Source organism: Desmodus rotundus, chromosome 4 (assembly GCF_022682495.2).
Source record: "Desmodus rotundus isolate HL8 chromosome 4, HLdesRot8A.1, whole genome shotgun sequence".
Taxonomy (NCBI): domain Eukaryota; kingdom Metazoa; phylum Chordata; class Mammalia; order Chiroptera; family Phyllostomidae; genus Desmodus; species Desmodus rotundus.
This window is the reverse complement of record NC_071390.1, coordinates 177,373,299-177,391,841: the sequence shown is the minus strand read 5'-3', so window position 1 is coordinate 177,391,841 and position 18,543 is coordinate 177,373,299. Positions and strand designations below refer to the sequence as shown.

Sequence of the window (18,543 nt, the reverse complement as noted above, 5' to 3'; positions counted from 1 at the left end):
ATGCTCGTGGGAGGGATGGCAGCCTTAATTCTTGATCACAAAGGCCACAGGAAGGGATTTGCCACCAGGAATGCTCAAGGATGCACATGCCCCTCCCCCACCCCCGCCTTTTATTTCCTTGCACAACTAAAGGCCAAGTTCATGATCCCTGTCTCCAAAGGACCTCAGGGGCAAAGAGAGGGCACCCCGGGCAGGGGAGTCACGATAACAGGCACTCACCGGGTGCATGCTGCATGCACGGGCTCAGTGCCGTCTCAAGTCCACACACAAGTCCTCAGGCAGGCCCCGTGGATGGCACTACTGTGCCAACGACAAGGCGGAGGAAGGGCGTGGTTAGGCGACTTGCTCGAGGTCGCACAGCGAGTGTGGCAGACCTGAGATGCAGACCCAGGCGGGACCCCGGAGCCCACTGGCCCCCCCTGCCCACCTGACACCGGCCTGGGGTGGCTGTGTGGCTCAGGCTTCTGTGGGGGAGGGGAGAATTCCCCTTCTCCTCCTGGTTCTTGTGGCTGGTTGAGTGATTAAAATAATGTAAAGTGGATTCACTGGGAAAAAATCAAATTTGATTCGTGTGCCCAGGGGATTCGCGTGGACTTGAAGGGTTTCAAAGACAGTGGAGCTTCCGAGGGTAAAAGGAGGTCTCTGCATCGCTCTGGACTGAGAAGGAAGTAAGACAATTCAGCTACAGGGAAATGAAAAGTTAATGTTTAATAAAAAAATGTTTGCAGGGCCATTTGGAGAAAATGGTCACGGAGAGGACTTTGACCAAATAGGTCCCTCCTGTCTGCCACGCCTAACGCGGATTAAACCGTTCAGAGGTGCTAGCTCCTTCCGGCTCGGCCGCCCACTCACATTCCTGTAGGCAGGGAGAGGGAAGGTCAGAATTCTTCCCGAGCCTCCCGGGCCGTGAAAACAACCACCCTAAATGAGTCAATGTTCTAAAGAGGCATATTTCGGGGTAGCACACTCTGCTCCCCTTCACTCCCTTAGGCCTGAGGGACCCAGGGAGCCCAGGGGGGCCCTCAAATATTCCATCTAGGCACGTCCATCCGGCCTGTTCTTAGGCAGCCCTGGTTGCCGACCCTTTGAGGTTAGGAGAGCCTTTCTCTGACTTGAACACTGTCATCAGCAGCTGTCCCCGGACCACTGCCCTCTCCCACAGCTGTGTGAGGCCTGTGGTCCTCGTGAGCACAGGGGCCCCGGGTCCTCGGAGGCACGGAGTGGAAAGTGGACCAGACGCCTCAATGGGACAAGTGTTGCCTTCGGTCTCGCAGGGCACCCTGCCGGCGTCTGGCCCGCCGGCCCAGTGGTACCCTGTGGTGTCATGCCTCGTCTGTTGACCAGGGTCGGACGATGTTCCTCTGGTTCCGGAACTCTGACCCCCACAGGCCTCCAGGCTTGGGTGTCTCTGGTCTGGGAGGCAGCAGACACAGTGAGGAGGAGGCCGATCTCGGGGGATGGGAGGCAGCTGAGGGAAGTGGGTCTCAGAGGCGGTGGAAGCTGACTCCTGTGGGTGGGCTCGAATGCCAGTCCGAGAGCTCGGAGATGGAGAGCCTGGAGGCCCGTCCAGGAGGAACGGGTTCAGCAACCAGAACCCTACTACAGGCAGACAAATCGGGCAGGGCGTGCAGAGGACGGGACAGAAGAGTAAGGATTATGGAGATGGGAGACTGTCTGTTGGCTGGATTTATTTTGTGGTGGAGCAAGGGATGGGGAGACTACTGGGTGTTAGGATTGAAAACACACAAAAAACTGGGGGTCTGGGGGGACAGCTACCAACGCACACCCTGGTTACTGGGGCAGGCTGAGTAAGGGGCCCTGAAGACGGTCACATCCTGATTCCCAGGATCGTGAGTGCACCTTACAGGGCAAAAGGGTGAGCGTTGCCTCGTAGGGCAAAACACGTGATGAAGATAAGGATCTCGAGGGCGCGAGGGTATCCTGGGTTGTCCCTGGAGGCCTGGGCTCCATAGGGGCTGAGCTGGCGCCTGCTGGCCGGCCCTGGCTCTGCACACTGCTTGTCCCTGTGCTGCAGGCTAAGGGGCAGCCTGGCACGGCTGGTGTGGCTGCAGGGTCATTTCCCCGTCCCTGTAGGCCTGACCCCCAGCCCTCTTTGCCAGAGCAGAGCAGAGTCTCGCGTTATAAATCAAGAAACGACAAATACGAGTTCCCGGAGGGAAGTCACAATCCATCATGTAGAAGAGCGTTGCCCCAGCTGCCTCGTTCGCATCTTTGGAGAGATCGGTTCGCACCCTTCTTTGGCGAGATGCTTCGTGCCCTGACACCCAGCTCGGAGAGTCCAAGTTCCTACCAGCTTCCACCCTGCCCTGGGTGCGTCTCCCCTCATGCCTCCCTCCCACCTCCTCCTGTCGTGTCCAAGTATTTTTAGCCAGGGAAACAGCAATTTAAAAATCTATCTATGCCAGCTTTCTTTTCCATCCCTTTCAGTTACGTAGACACGCACTCGAACGGGCGTGCCCTGCTCGGCCTTATCTCCTGTTCGCCTCCCGAGCCCGAGCCCGCAGATGCTGTGGATGAGCTCCCCAGGTGACAGGCACGCCGGCTCTTTCAAGTGCCCTTGCCCATCTCCCACTGATCCACAGGAAACAGGGCAAAACATTCACAGACATTTTAGGGGTAGAGGGCAGGCGCTGAGCAGGGCTGGATAGAGCAAGTGGGATGCGTGAATGAAGGGCTGGATCCCTACAGGCGGCTGAGTGCACAGGAGGAAGAGCAGATGAGATTTCTTTTGGTCCCGACTCCCTCTCTGATCCTTTGAAGGGACTTTAGCCAGGGTGGGTCTGCACACCCAGACCCCAGCATCTGTCTCCCAGGGCCGCAGCACAGAGGAGAGCAACTGGAGCACCCTTGGGTGCCCCAGGAAGCAGTGGCCGTGGGAGGCCCTTGTCTTTTCTCTTCTGAGGAGTGACCTCGATGTTTGTTGTGCTCTGTCTGCTGGCTTCAGCATTGGCCCGAACACCCAGACAGAGCAGAGGTGACAGTTTCCCAATCAGTCTCAGTGTTTGCACAGCCACGGACGGTCACCGTCACGGGGCCCCACCCCTGCTACAATCAGGGCCTGCCGAGGAGTCTAATTTTCTTCGTGGGTTATTTATAACCCAATCAAAGTGGGAATCGTTATGCAAAGAGGGCTGTTCCCCTCCCGCCCTCCCCCAGGCTTGTCCGTCCCTGCGGGTCAGGTGAAGCTCTGCCTGCGGTAATCAGACTTAATGAGCGCACCTGAGACCTGCAAAGAGCAAAGGCGAAGGAATCTGGTTACTCTTCTGTGGTGAGACAAGAAACCCCAGAGGCAAAGGGGGGCTCCGCGATTTTCTAGCCTAACTGTCTCATATGACAGATGGAAAACGGGAGGATGAAGAGGTGCAGCTAACTGCTGCGGTCGGTAGTTACGGCAAGGGCTGCAGCTTGGGAAGCTGAGCCTCCACTGCGGTTCAGGCTTCATCACTTCTGACTCGTGTGACCTGGAGCTGGGTACCTAGGGTTTGGGGCCCTGAACTGTGCCTTCTGGAAGGTGGGGAGACGAGTGCTGACGCTGTGATGATTAGGGGTGACGTGTACACGCAGCCGGCCTATGGCAGGTGCTGCAGAAACGCCACAGCAAGAATTAGCACCAGAACTGCCACCCTGTTCTCACCACCCACAGCGCTTCGGCGGCTCCCAGCTATTGCCGGAGAACAGGCTTCTACCTTCCCCGGCTCTCCGTGTGACTCACTTGGATTTTTCACGCCTGCAGAAGAGGCAGGAGGATCACATGGGAGTTCTGGTTTCTAGACGACCAGAAATTGCTGGTGGGAGGGAGGCAAGGAGGAGTTGAGGGGGAGAGATCACTGACCCCCGATCTCCATGACACCCCCTCTTTGATGTGGTCTGGTTTTAGGTGGAGTGCTCTGCAAGCACAGCTTCAGTGGTCCCTCCCTGCTGCCTCCCAGGTTTGAATTGTGCCCCCTCAAATTTGTGTGTGGAAGTCCCAACCCCCAGTGCCCCAGAATGTGACCTTCTTTGGAGACAGGGTCTGCACAGAGGTACCAAAGTTAACATGAGGTCACTAGGTTGGCTCCCAATACAATCTGACTGGTGTCCTTAAGGGGGAAAGGGGAAGTTTGGAGACAGCCACGAGCAGAGGGGGAAGACCGTGCAGAAACACAGGGAGAAGACGGCGGTTCACAGCTAAGGGGAGAGGCCTCCGGGGGAAGCAACCCCTTGATCTTGGACTTCCAGCCTCCAGGACTGCAAGGCAACACACTGGTGTTTAGGCCAGGCAGCCTATGGCGGTTTGTCTCAGCGGCCCCAGCAGACTCCTACAATCAGTACACTCCCTGTAACCGAGGTCTGCGAGGCTGTCTCGTGGTCCTACGTCAGCCAGCATCACACACACACAGAGGCTCGGGAGGCACTCGCCAGCGGGGCTTTGCCTGCTGCTGCTTGAGGAAACCCTGCTTCCGCCACCTAAATGAGACACATGGCTCAGTTACCCCCTGTTGCTCCAGCTGACAGCCAGCCGACCACCTGCATGGGGTGAGCCCACCCCAAACAAACTCTCACAGATCCATGGCCTGGCCACAGGTGCAGAGCAAACCCAGCCAACATCAGCCTGGAAGAACCTTCCACTGAGTGGTAGACTCATGAGCTAAATGAGACTTTGGTGTGCTTTCTTGTACCTATAGCTAGTCAAGCTATAACTTACAGAAGAAGCCAGCTCGGGGAGTGTTATTGAGCTAGTTACCACCGTGGGTTCAACCCCACTGGAGACCCTGAGGGATGCTGTGTAGACTTTCTGTCAGCGTTGGGACTCCGAGGGACCACGATACTCATCCGCTGGTGTTAAGAGTTGTTCCTGTGGGCATGAGCGCTCCTGAACTTCTGGGCTGTGGGGCTGAGCCAGCTTCCAGGGCTTCAGACAAATCCGAGGTAGAAGAGTGGAGAGACCAGACAGCGAGCCAGCAACTGTGCATCTGCAACAGCTGACGTCTGTGGCGGCCCGGAACGGGTGCGGGGAGCGCTGGTGGCATCCACAGCAGATGGGGCATCTCAGTCACCGTGCTGGGTGCAGTGAGCACTGGGCGGCCCGGGAGGGGAGGCGCCTCAGGAGCACGGGTCGGAGAGTGCCAAGTGCCGGCCGTATGTGTCCTTATGGTTCCTCTCCCTCTAACTCGGGACCATTTGGAGGGTGAGCGCTGCAAGCAGAGGAGGAGCAAGCAGGGACTGTGGCGGCGGGATTGGGGAGCTGCACCCGGGCGGCAGAGCTGGGGAGTTCTCTGTCCCCCTCGAGCTGCTCACCGGTGGGGTGCCTGCTTTGGGAAGCGTGGCCCTGCTTCTGCTTCTGGAGCGACGGGCATTCCCAGTGCGAGGCAGGTGGCCATCAGCCAGGCTTGTTGAGCCTGGGAGAAAGTCTTTTAAACGGCCATTCCAGTGCACGAGCAGGGGACGTGTGTCTACATGTGATTAGGGACAGGGGCCCATGGATTCAAGATTTGGGGAGACATATTTCCTGCATGTGCTGTTTTATAAAACTAGAATCCAAAATAAGGAGAAACGAGCTTCAAAGAAGTGGCGCTGACAGAGAGGAAAATGAACTGCTGGGCACGCAGGCCGGCCCGGCGCCCTTCCCGGGTGCTCTGGGCAGGCCGGGACCGGGCTTTGGAGAGGAGGGCTCTGTGGGAGGCACATGTGTGGAGGGCGGGATGGAACACTGTCCCCCTGGGAGAGTCCCAATGTCATTAGCATATTTATCTCCCCCAGAGGATGGGCAGGAAGAAGAGCTCTGCAATCTTGCCTACCTCAGTTTGCCCAAAGGTGCTTGGTCAGAAGACCCCAGGTAACTTCCCCAGGGAGACAGTGGACTGCAGGAATTCGTGACAAACCCATTTCTGTGACAGGTACCTGGTCCCAGGAATCAGAAGTCCTGGAACCTGGCCCTGGCTCGGCACTATTGTGCCGTTTGATCTGGGTAGGAAGCCGCTTGACCCTGTATGTTTCCATCTATCCGGTTCTTCCTGTTTCCTCATCTGTGAAGTGGGGTTAACAGTACTTGTGCTGCTTGAGGGTTAAATATGAGCGCATGGAGTATGGTGGCCCAAATATAAAGGCTATGACTCATCCATCAGGAAATCTGAGGCAGATCCCAGAACTCAGCCTAATTTTCTAACTGGCATCAGTGGTGCAAATGGGCAAATAATCTCGGCCTTGAGGTTTCCTGGAGGAACAGGTGTGTGGGTGGGAAGTCCTGGGCCTCACGTCCTGCTGACTCCGGTCCCTCCCCAGGCTCTGTTGTCCCATTGTGACTCATGGGGCACTGGTGCTGGGCTCAGGGGTTGGGGGAGCACCTGCTTAGTGGGGGTGGGAGGGAATGGGGCTGGCTGTGGGCAGCCAGATGCCTTTTCCACGCAAACAGAAACACCCTGCTGACCAGTGGGAGGAGACAGTCCAGGGAGGCGGGCTTGGGTCCCTTGTCCACACTCTGGTAGAGAGAAGGGAGCAGAGTCATTGGGTAGAGGAGGGAGAATCAAGGAAAGGCTGGAGAGGGGAATGGGCAGCCCAGCAAATTCCAAACGGCCCTTCTGCCTGCCCTACATGGCTCACCATGGCCTGCCCACTGCCAGCCTCAGTGTGGATAAATGGATAAATGATCCAATCCCAATTCCTCACTGGTTACGTGGTGAAGCTAATGCCTGCACTGCAGAGCGGTTATGTGGACTGGAAATGATTCATATTTGACACCAGCATAGCTCAGTAAATTACAGGTTTTCTGTTGTTATTAATGGTTTTAACCGATCCCCACCCAGGTTTAACAGGGTCCCTATCCTCTCAGCCAAGTCCTTTGTCTATGTCGGGTGTTGCTGAACCATGTCTCCCCAGAGCTGAGACCCTAGAGGTAATCTTGCCCAGTCCACCAGTTTTGTAGGGGGCATTTGAGACCCATAGGTAGCAGTTTGGGTCTATTCTTACATTATTGTTCTCTGGCCACCCGGTCCAAAGTCCCAGCCCCACCCCCCCTGAGCACATCACTGTGTTCCAACTGCCGGTGTCGCGCTCACCAGCACTGGGGCCAGGGTGTGACCTATTGATTTGTTTGGCCATCACTTTCCCTCTCCCTCCACTTGGATGCCAACTTCACGACGGCTGGAAACTCTTCTGCACCATCACGTCCCCAGCGCCTGGAACACTGTTGGGCACACAGCAGGCCCACTGTCAGTGTCGGTGAAGAAATGGATTGTAATTAATGGCTGGTGAGGAGCCCTTTTCTGGGCAATAGTTGCAGTGTTGGGGCCTTGGGCAAGTTGCTTTGCTGAGCCTTAGTTTCTTCTGAGGTCCAGCGGGGGCGACGTCACCTGGGGGCAGAGCATGGGCCCAGGCATCTCCAAGGAGGCCTCAGGAGACACCTCAAAGGATGTGATTTTTGCCGACCCACCATGATTTGGCTTTTAGCGTTAGAGATGAAATCTTCTCTGTATCTGAGACTCAGCTGGACTGAGGGATGACTCATTCCTACTATTCTCAGAAGAGACACATGCAAGCTAGACATGGTAATTTACTAATTTGTGCTATGAAACATAGAATTACTAAAAAAAAAAAAAAGCAGCGTTTGAATTGGTTTGACCAGTTCTCTGGAGGCCAAAGTACAATGAGAAGGCCGCCAGGATGCTGAGGAGAGGGGAAAGGGGGCCGGAGTCAGCTGGTGGAAATACTTGTCACTTCTGGCATCTGGCTTTGAAAGTCACACATTCCTTTCCCAAACCAGGAGTGACTGGACAGGCTGAGTCCGTGGGGCATCTTTGTCCTTGAGGGGCCCTTTGGTACTTCGAGCCCATCATCATCCCTTATGACGGACAGAGCCTGCCCCGGACTCTGCCAGCTGTAGTTTTCTTCCCTGAACACACTTTTGCATCCTCTTCCGGTTCGCCAGGGGCTCCCGGTTCCAGAAGGCTCTCGGAGCGATGTCAGTCCGACCCCCTGTCACATGCCCACCACTCATGGGTGGAGCCCATGCGTAAGCGGTCCTCTCTGGCTGCCGTGCCTGACCCGGGGAGATCCGTGCGACCTGAGCAGAGAACGGGGGTCTTTGTGAAGTTGGTATCTGGACGTTGCAGGCAGCAGATTGTCTGCAAAGCTGGCCACAAAACCCCTCCCGTCCCGCATGACCCTTTGCCATGTGACTTTGGATGCTCCCATCAAGAGGTGGACTCTCTTCCCTGTCCCCTTGAGTCTGGGCTGGTCCTGGGGCTTGATGAGGTCAGGTGAAGGTTGCGGTGTGAGCTTCGAGCCTCAGCCCTACTGACAGGCCCTGCAGGTTCAGTCCTCACTCTCCGAGCCCTGCTGCTCTATGCGCAAGCTCTCTGCACGCTCCCAGAGACTCAGCCACTTCATGCAGGGAGAGACCGTGCAGAGTGGGCCCACCCGTCCAGCTGTGCTAGCCACCCCAGTGAGGCCCCTGGCATTTGAATGAGGCCATCTGAGGGCCGCCGGCCTCCAGTTGACACCACCTGACCACAAACGCCTGATGGCACCCAGAGGACACCACACGGGTCCACGCAGCTGCCCACTTTGCTCACCCACAGAACTCTGAACAGAAGAATGGCCGTTCTTTTAAGCCAGTAAATTTGGGGGTGTTTTGTTCCACAGCAATAGATAATCAACACATTGGGAGAGAGACTTTTCCTGCAGTGGGTGGCCAACTGAGAAGACACCAGGCCGGTGCTACTAGAGGCTGCCGTATGGAGAGACTCAAGCAGAGAAAGCCACGCAGAGGCCAGCAGGACCAGGAGATGGCAGAGAGAGAGAGCGACTTGGAACCATGAGTGACATTTGAGCTCCAGAATCCAGCCAAGATGAGGCTGGTTTCCTAACTAGACTTCCTAGTTAAGCAGGTGAGAGACTTCCTTTAACGTTTTTTCAGGCTAGTGCGGGCTAGGCTTTTGTTACCTGCAGTGGAAAGCACACTAACGGACACACATCCGCTTGCTGGTGTGCTCTCTGTCACTAGCCCAGGGATGCCTATTATCTTTAACCTTAGTTCCTCCATCTGTCGAAATCCCCTGGTTTCTAAAAATTGCCTTATTGACAATGTACGTATTCATTTAGCAGCTCTCTATTGGGTACTCACTACGGGCAAGAGACTGGTAAGTGCTGGGGACGTAGCAGGCGATAGGACAGTGTCCCCGACCTCCAGCCCAGGCTGTCTAATCAGGACTACGTCGAATGTGAAGAAGAAAAAGAAACGGACAGGGTGAGTGTGCACACACCTACCCTACAGTCTTGTCGTGGGAAGCAAAGGGGGTCGTACGTGTGAAAACGCCTACCAAAGTTCTAGCAGAAGATTTCTTTTCACTCGTGGGCTAAGACTATAAGCCCATTTCTGAAGTGTCTGCTCCCATCACTGAAAATACCTTCTGTCAGATGTTCTTTTCTGCTTCCAGATCTTACATGGAAGGCAACGTTCTCCACTGGCCAAGCGGGGAGTAGCGGGGAGCCCGCTCTAAATCCGAGAGATACATGGTCAGGGGGCCGCCTCCGTCCTCTCCACCCACCCTTCCTGGAGGGGGTGCCCAAGTTCCTGTCTCCTTTGCCTCTCTCACCACCAAGTTCTGGTTATTGGTGGAGACAAAGTGCAGTCTCCAAATGCTGTGCTTTCATGAGAGGAAATTTACTTGACTTCAGGTATAAATCGGCTAGGGGAAGGGATTCTGATAAGGATAACCACACCCACATCTCAGTGTAAATTACCGCAGACGTCTGAAACCGTGAGAAGCTGGAGAGTCCTTTTCACTCAACTTGGCCTCCCTCCTTTGGGTTCACGACCTCGTTAGGATGATCTGACCTCTCTGCGTCCCACCATTTATTCCCGTAAGAGGTGACGTCAGAAGAGGGTGTTTTCTGCACAGACCTGTGTGCAGCCATTGGCAGAAGCTGTGGGGTGGGCTTGGTCCTGGGCACATCGAAGGAAGGGTGTTGGTCCCCCACTCATGGTTTCTCACAGTCTAGACCCAAACCGCGGACCAGCTTGATCTCCCGCCCTTCCCCGCATACCCCCACCAACAGTTTGCTGTTCCCTGAATTTGCCGTTGCCACTTCACTGACCCTTTGCTCTCTGATCCCTCCTCCCCCGCCTCTCACTGGGAGGAAACCCGAATCCCCATCGGAGATGCAGCTCACTCTCAGAGGCACCTATCCTGCTCTTCCCAAAGCCACAGTCGTTCTCTCCTCCGGGTCCCACCACATCCTCTTCACATCTTTGCTATCATGGCGTTTCGTTGTTCGGTAAATTTCCAGTGGTCATGGAACATGGAGTCCTGAGATGAATCAGCCATTTTCTCGTCAGACCTCTGAGTCTGGGAGGGAAGGCGTTCAAGGAGGAAAAGATCACCACCGTGCAGTGACTTCATGCAGTGACAGACCCTCCGCGAAGGTGAACGCCGGCTTCTGAGGGAATCGAAAGGAAAAACCCCAGGCAGCTCCAGCGGCAGGAGCGTCTCAGCCTAGTCTCAACGATGAGTGGAAGTTATCCAAGCGACGAGAAGGAGAGAGGCTTGTGCTGACGGTCAGGGCTCTGTCTTTTCAGACAGCTTCTCAGCCTCTCGAAGCAAGACATTGGTTGCATCCACTCTTGTTTCCCCTTTACCTAGGGCAGGTGTATAGTAGGTGCCCAACAAATGCTTGCAGGACGAAGGAACCAGACTTCACTCCAGAGAAGGCTGATTCTGTTCTTGTTTCAGATGTAGTCTCGAAGTAGTGCTATGTAACTCAGTGAATGAGAATGGGTAATGGATCCACACCTGAACCTGACACTTTAAAACAACAATGTATCACTTCTAGAATTCTGTGAATCGGTTGGGTGGTTCTTCTGTAACTTCCTCATGGACTCACTCACACAACTACATTCAGTGGGAGGGTTGCCTGGATTTGGGCTCCGCCTCTTGGTGGGGACGTTCATTCTCTAGGAGGCTTGGCTGGGTGTCCCACACGATGACGTCAGCAGGCTAAGAGGGAAAGCCCTGGAGCACAAGCGCTTATCAAGCTTCTGCTTGTGTCATGTTTTCTGATGTCTCAGTGGCCAGAGTCTGGTTTCCCAGGGCTAAGTCTGGTTTCGATGTGATAGGGGAGACACAAGGGCCAGGAGGCGTGGCTGGTCAGGGCCACTGCGTGCTTCGGCCCGCCACAGGTCAATGGGTAGCAGGTTGTCACCGTGGAAGGGATTGATGCATGGGTGTGGCACATGGGTGGGGACGCATATCAGAGTCTGGGGACTCTTTTCTGGGGCCGGGGGGGCCGGGCCAAATTCCTGAGGTCCTGTAGAGTAGTGGTGGGATCATTAAAGTGGGCTGGACTTAGAGCTGGAAGGCCAGGGTTTGGCTCAAATGAAATGAGTCCGGTAATATCTACTGCACAGGTTTTCTCCAGCGTCATAGGCAATAATGTGAATGCGTCTCGCAAACTTGAAAAGCAGAGACAGGAGCATCGTGAGGCAGAAAAGCCCGCTCAGCACCACAGACAGCTCCACGGCAAAGCTGCGGGTCCCAGGTAAGCCGTGAAGGCGAGTCCCTGCTACCTTCCCGGCAGGGACCCGTGCCCCAAGGAAACCGCTTGCGGAATGTCTAAAGAGCTAGACTCGGCTCACGGATTCTCACTTGCCCTGGCTGTTTCCTGTTATGCTCCATATAAACTGAGTTTAGGGTTAGTCACGAATAAGGGAAACCTCAAATAGGACTAGAGAGACCCTGGAAGTCTAGCTAGTCTTATCTGAGACTAGACAGAAGTTTGGACTCTCATAAACAAAGGCCCTTGCCAGGCAGCGCAGGGCTGTTACAGCTTGTCTGCGCAGGAAGTCCAGGCCCAGGCTCCCTGCTGCTCGCTGCCCTGCACCCTCAGGGGGCGGGCCTCGACTCCTTGGTCGAAGGTGGGTGGCCAGTATGTCTGTCATTGTATCCACCTTCTTTCATTTGCTCCTCCCTCCAAGGATGACGATTATTTTCCTGGTGTTTAGCATGTACCAGAAAGAGATTAAAAAGTCAGCACTCTCGGGCTCTGAGGAAAGAAGGAAGAGAGAAGGAGAGAAAGGAGGAAGAGATGTCTGTCTCCTTTAAGACAGACGTCTGTGAGGAGAAGCAGCCAAGATGACTGATGTAGTCACAGCGGGTCTGGGTGGGGACAGGGTCTGAGTCATACGCAGGCACACCTGGTTTTATCGTGCTGAGAAAGGTTGCGGGTTTTACGCCCTGAAGGTGTGTGGCAACCCTGCGTCAGGCAAGTCTATGGGTGCCGTGTTTCCCGGGGAAGTTGCCGTGAAGGTCGTCGCCATGACAACAAAGGATTTAGACTATTGTATAAGCTCAGCTGAGAGGGCAGCCGCAGGGACTGAGAGGACCCATCCCAGTTCTGGAAGGAGTTCTCTCGTGGGTAAAACGCTGTCCGGCGGCACTGCCTGCTGCAGAGAAGTCGTGCGTGAAAGGAAGAGCCGGTGGGCGTGTCGAACTTCATTGTTGGCTGAGTGAATCCCCACGGCCACCCAGCCCTCGGCAACTACCACCCTGACCCGCTGGCAGCCTTCGACACGAGGCAAGACCCTCCGCCAGCAGAGAGACTGTGAGTCGCTGAAGGCTCAGGTGATGGTGAGCGGATTCTAGCAGCAAATACAGGGTCCGGCACAGATAACGCCCCCCTTTTTTTAATTACAAAACCTTTTATTAGAAAATCATAACCATGTAATTCTGTAACACAACACTATCACACTCAAGCACATCCTATGACATTTTAGGTGAAATGTTCAAGTTAAAACTATAAATTATTACACCCATATCATTACCCTGCCAACCACACTCAGACAGGCCTTACTTCTGCTGGACCCCGTATTTTAAATTGAGGGAGGTACATAGTCTACGTATAATGCTATTGCACACTTAAAGGACTGCAGTATGGTGTAGAAAGAACTTTCACGTGCATTGGGAAGCCCTAAGAGCGTGTGTGACTTGCTTTATTGCTCTGGCCTAGGGCTGAGCCCGCAGGATCTCGGAGCTGCGCCTGGGTGTGTGTGTCTGTCCCTCTGCAGAGCCCTGCCTGACACGCCACGCTGTCTTCCAGAGGGAGCTCTTCCAGGAGTGGCGCACGAGAAGCACACAGATGTCACTGACCAATCACAGTGCTCTTTCCCACCAGACCTAGGTTCGGCTTCAGAGTCTTTCTTAACATGGTTTTTTCCCAGCTGAAAAGACTTCAGTTTGCAGTGCCTGCCCCACCTATGAGCAAGGTACTCCTAACATCGGCCTCTCTAGGTCTTCCATGTAGTGATCCTCCTTCTGTTCTCTGTGACATCTCGGATTCTCTGAGGGGAAGATGTTTTGGGGCTGGGGGTCTCGAGCCCCATGGGATACAGCCTAACAAAGGCCCAGCCTAGAGGGTTGTGGGTCGGGGGTTGCAGGCTCTCCTGAGCCTGAGATCCACAAGGCAGAGCCAACAATTGGAAATGGGCATTTGTCAGAAGGTATGAAGAGTCTTTCAACTGAATTCTGAAAACCTTCACCCAGGACCAAAGTCAACGGTTCCCTGCGGATCCAGGGTCCAGACTGAGAGCAGCTCACGGCTGCTTCCGTCAGAGCTGGGACTCGGCCCGCAGTCGGCGATTTTCGGCCCCCCCAGCCCTGTGTTGGAGCGTGCTGTTTTCTTTCCTCTGAGTGAGCGTTGGTGCGCTGGTTCCCCAGTTTCATTCTGAAACCATGAGCTGACACCACGGGAGGAGGCAGGCCGTGGGCCTACACAGGAGAGCATGGGGTCCGCTAAAACATGGGGTGACTCCTTCCAGCTTCCAGAAGAGTTTGGGGGAGTCAGCCATGAATAAAGCCCAAAGGGTCGCAAGGTTAGATTAGCAAAGATTAGTTTATTTTTAAATACTTAATAATGTTAAATGTGTACAGGGGTCTCTGGTTCTCCGAGGTGGTGAGGCCACCCATTCAGACAATCTAATTTTTGACGTGCTTGTTCAGCGTGGAGGAGCGGTCTGCGTCAGGCCTTTCGCTGGGCTGCTTGTCAGTGGCAGCTGCGTCGGCTTTCTCCTCGGGTGGGTATGCCTTGTTCCTTCCGGCAAATGCCTGGCTGATTTCTGCGTGGGTTCTGTTCTTGGTCTCAGGCAGGACGAAATATAAATAGAGAGCACCTGCGAAGCAGATCGCGGCAAAGACCAGGAAACAGTAGGTGCCCAGACTTTTCTGTGGGAAGGCAGAGACAAAAGCCATCAAACAGGTCGTCACCAACCTGGCCGTGAAACCACCTCTGAACAGACCGTTTCCCTAGTTCCCCGCCCGTAAGCCGACATTCCTGGATAGAGCGCCGCATGGCGAAGCTGGCTCTAGAGGCAAACGTGCCGTGTTCTCATCTCGCTGAGACGTCTCACCTGAGGCACGAATAAATCAGCTGGTAAAGGTGAAGAACTAGCATCTTTACGTCTTGAAGAGTAGGCGTGTAAAAGTGAATCACCATGAAAGCAAAGTGTCATCTACTTAACGTTATCTTAAGTTCATACTTGCTGTTAACCACATTCTTCCTCCCCGTGACATACGTATGAGGAAAGTATGATGTCAGAAGGAAGTGAAATTCCTCAGTTCATAAGAAAAATACAGAGCATGGACTAAGCCAGGATAACATGATCGCTACTTAATATACGGAAGCTGTAACTCCCTGACTGGTCCTCTGATACAGCCTTGTACAAATAGGAGAGGCCAGAAAAAAGAGAAATGTTGAAAGCAATCACTCCATTTCCTGTGTTCTTACTGTAACACCTAATGCTTGGACCAGAACGACCCTGCCAACTGCTCTAGACCTTGAGCTTCCCAGTGACCCGGTTACCTTTGTAGCTGCGGTGTGCTGCTCAGCACCTGGCTCAGGTAGCTGATTGACAAATGTTTGTTAAACAAAAGTCTTTATGGGTTCCAGCTGGCAGGGCTGCAACTTTTTCATGCAACAAATATCTACTGACCCAAAGAGAAGGTGGCAGCATTTCGAATGACACCTTACGAGAAGCAACATCCTGATTTTAGTCAGTTGCATACTATCCTTTGATGTGCCCTTTGTATGGGAGCACGGCACAGGGCTTACGAGCTCAATGGGTAGATCGTGTCCCAGTCCTGCCCGTGACTGTGACGGCCTCACGTTACTGCCAGGATGGGATGGATGGTGTTCAATCTGGGAAGAGACAGGTGCTAATGAAGCCCCTCCTGGGAGCCAGCGATATTATGGGCATGACCTCATCTGATCCCCAAAGCCACTCTGTGATTGGGCCACTTTTGTTTCCATTTCAGAAGAGGAAGTTCTGAAACATGGCCAAGGCTACACAGGGGCTAGTGGGAGATGGGACGCATACTGATCTCTGCCTGCCCGGGAGCTCATGTCCTCTCTCCTCCATTATATCTCTCCACTCGCTCGCTGCTGGGTGTGGGATGGGGGAGCGAAGGGTCCTACAGGGTTCCCCAACAGTAGCTGGGAAGTAGGATGTCTTACCCTTCTCTGACAGGCGAGAAAATGGAGATCAGAATGGGTGAGTGAATTGCCTGTGGTCACCCAGCTGGTATGGGCTGCACCTGGACTTGAACTTGGCCCGGTCTAGAGGCCATTATCTTGCTTCTGTACCTGCCTCCCGTGTGCAAATTTGTTCAATGCAGTCAGTCCTGTGAAGCAGCCAGCACAGAGCTGTAGAGTCACCGTTTTCCTGCCCCCTCTTTTACTTCTGAGTAGTTCAGCGATGCCCCACTGTTCCTGAGAAGTTGCTCAAACACGTTAAGTCACAGTGGGTGTGGGAGGGCTGCCCCGAAGCATCTTTTCTCTTTTTTTAAAACACACAAGGTTTCATCATGGGAGAATTTACATTTAGTGACTTGCACAGATCTTAAGTGCTTCGTTTAATGAGTTTGGAGGAAAGCACGCCCCTGTGTACATAACAGCTAATCAAGATGCGCAACATCTCCAGCTCTCCAGAAAGTTCCTTGTGCCATTTTCTCCCCTCCGCCAGCACACACAGAGTTAACCACTGTTCTGGTTTCTGTGACCTTCGCAGCTCTGCAGCATCTCCCGTCTCCTCGCAGCCACGCTCCCCGCCGCCCCCCCACTTACTTCCTCAGTCTCGGCTTGAAGGGCCCCTGCCCTGCTCAGCCCAGTGAGGCACCCCGTTTGCCTCTTCCCTTGAAACCTAACTACCTCTGTGCCCATGAGGGTCACGTCTGCTCTTTCCTGAAATGTTAGGGCAGGACTGTGCCCCTCCTGTGTGCCCCCTGTGCCCCGGGCCCAGCACCATCTGGTGCCGCCACCTGACGCCTGTGAGTGAGGTGTTCTCTCCCTCCCTCCAGCCCCAAGGGGTACCATCTGGGCGGGCCACAGAGGCCAGGGGGCTGTGTATTTGCTGTTAGACTCCACCACATGGAGCTGTGTTAGCTATCCCCTCACTTTGCAGAGGCATTTGGAACAGGACTGACAGTTTTCAAGCCGAAAAGAATGCTTTTCCCCCTTCGAGGTTTTATTACAGTCAGATGGAAGTTTCTGACTCCGGTGGAAACAGGCAGGCATTGCATTTGCATGTAATTTTCTCTGAACCAGAAAACAAGGGTGTGGATGTCAGAGGCCAAGGGGCCTGGCCGAGGGGTCTGCAGGCTTTTACAACGAACCACCCAGGGACACCCTGACGCTGACCACAGCCCAGGCCCAGAGGGAGAGGCAGCTTGGGCCGAGGGCAGAGACAGTATCATGATCTGCTCAAGGGTCAAGGCCGCCTGCTCACCCGAGCGTTTAGGGGTAGCTCCAGGAAGGTGCAGGGGGAGAAAGAAGGTTAAGGGTTTTTGCCAAAGCCCACGTCTCCCTTCCTTAGGCCAACAGCTCGAGTTTCCAGTTGAGAGAGGATCGGCCTCTGCTCTGTAGTCACCGCTCACTCAGAGGGCTGCCGAGTCAGAGGGGACCCTGTGGGCGAGAGGCCTGGGCAGTCGTACCTGGATGAACGGGAAGAGGAGCCCCACGACGAAGTTGGAGAGCCAGTTGACAGTGCCCGCCACGATGAAGGCTGCCGGCCGCTGGGACTGCTGGAAGAACTCGCCGGTCAGGATGAAGGGGATGCCGCCTGCAGTCAGAGCCAGGGCCCTGGATTAATCACTCCGAGGGGAGGCCACACTGCTGCCATCCACCTCCCTGTGGTGGGGGCCCCCTCCCTGCGCCCCCCACCCCCGTCTGGGAAAGAGCCACTCTGCCTGGGTGAGCGATGGCTTCCGGGGCGGGGGCGGGAGTTACAGCCCAGACTCTTGAAGGTGTAGGAACCATTTGGTGCCCTGCGTCATCCCGACAAGAGGCGCACCATGCTCTTGCCTCTCCTCTTGCCCTCTGACCCAGGCCGTGACAGCTGAGTACTCTACCTGCTGGTCTGATTTACAAGGCCACCGACGTTTCCTGAACACACTGAGTTAGGGATGGGTATAGTGTTGTCTCTGGATTAACTGGGTCGGGCAGGAACTGGCTACCTTCCTCCTGGGCGAGGGCCTTGCAGCCCAGAGAGGTGATCTCACTCACCCAAGGTCACCCAGCTCTGAGGGAGCAGAGCCAGGATGCAGGCTTGGGACTCTGGCCTCCAAACCTCAGCTTTTCCTGCCACCCCTTCCCTGCGAGGATGGGGACCCCTGCCAAACTAGCCATGCTTTGCCCTCCCTATTGCCCCCCGATTGGATGAGTGGTGGCCTCCTGAGTCACCCGGCAGTGGGGTTGTGAGTGAAAATACCATTGTCACTGGGGCGGGACCGTTCTTGACTTTGAGAGGCCATCCTGTGTGAGCAGAACTGGGTGTTTTCCGCCCCTTCCTGATGCCAGCACTACCCCCAGTCACCGTGGGGACCCAAGCTGCTACTCTGAGTTTCTGAAAGCCCTCAGGTGCCATGCTGCGCTCAGTGTCTCTGAGGTCCGCACTCCTTCCCCACCACATTCCCCTCACTGAGACTCAGGGCTGGGCCCTGAGGCTCAGCGTGCCTGCCGTGGTCCTGTTTTCGCCACGCCCCCATCCTCAGCTGGAGCCCCTACTCTGCTGAGCCGGCCCACACATTAGCGTCCACAGAAGACAGGGTGGGTGAGGAAGGGGAGCCCCGAGGGGCCTTTACCAACCCCAGATCGGAAGCCACCGGGCTGAGTCACTCATTCTATCAACATTCAATGAATATTGACTGTGCTGGGGCTGGTCCCACTGTGGTGACAATGTCTGAGAGTGACAGCGTCCCTGCCCTCCCGGGACTCCCTCTTCTGATGGGAAAAGATGGCTTGTTTATGGAAAAGGAAGTGAGTGGGCGAATCAATGACTACAACCTGAGGTAGGCACTCCACTCAGGACAGTGGGTGCCTGTGTCGGCAGCAGGCAGGGAGGGCCCTTGGGAGGGGCTGGGTGAGATGTGGCTTTGAGGAGCAGATGCAGCTTGTGACCATGTGGGGAAATCTTGCCAGGTGGAGGGGTGGGAGGGCAGAGGCCTGGAGCTTGAACGGGATTGGGTCAAGGTCTGGAGCAGAGGGCAGCCTGCCTGCGGA

General features: G+C 55.1%; 1 protein-coding gene and 1 long non-coding RNA gene across 8 annotated transcripts in view; one reads left to right on the top strand and one right to left on the bottom strand.

Moving 5' to 3' along the window:
- Positions 1–5,833: 5,833 nt before the first annotated feature.
- On the top strand, positions 5,834–16,988 carry LOC123478016 (uncharacterized). Its single transcript, XR_008426774.1, has 3 exons — positions 5,834–11,176; positions 11,405–11,535; positions 16,859–16,988. It is a non-coding gene; the product is annotated as an uncharacterized lncRNA (long non-coding RNA).
- SLC2A9 (solute carrier family 2 member 9) overlaps positions 13,866–18,543 on the bottom strand; it is a 75,290-nt gene continuing 70,612 nt past the window's right edge. For 6 of the 7 annotated variants that reach the window (XM_045182961.3, XM_045182966.3, XM_053923516.2 and 3 more), the window contains 2 exons: positions 16,977–17,104; positions 13,866–14,213 (listed from right to left, as the gene is read on the bottom strand). In XM_045182961.3, coding sequence (XP_045038896.2) covers positions 13,968–14,213; positions 16,977–17,104 — 374 coding nt within the window. In that variant the 3' untranslated portion in view covers positions 13,866–13,967. Of the gene's footprint in view, positions 14,214–15,501; positions 15,757–16,976; positions 17,105–18,543 lie in introns of all 7 variants that reach the window. The other variant, XR_008426771.2, reaches the window with a different exon arrangement.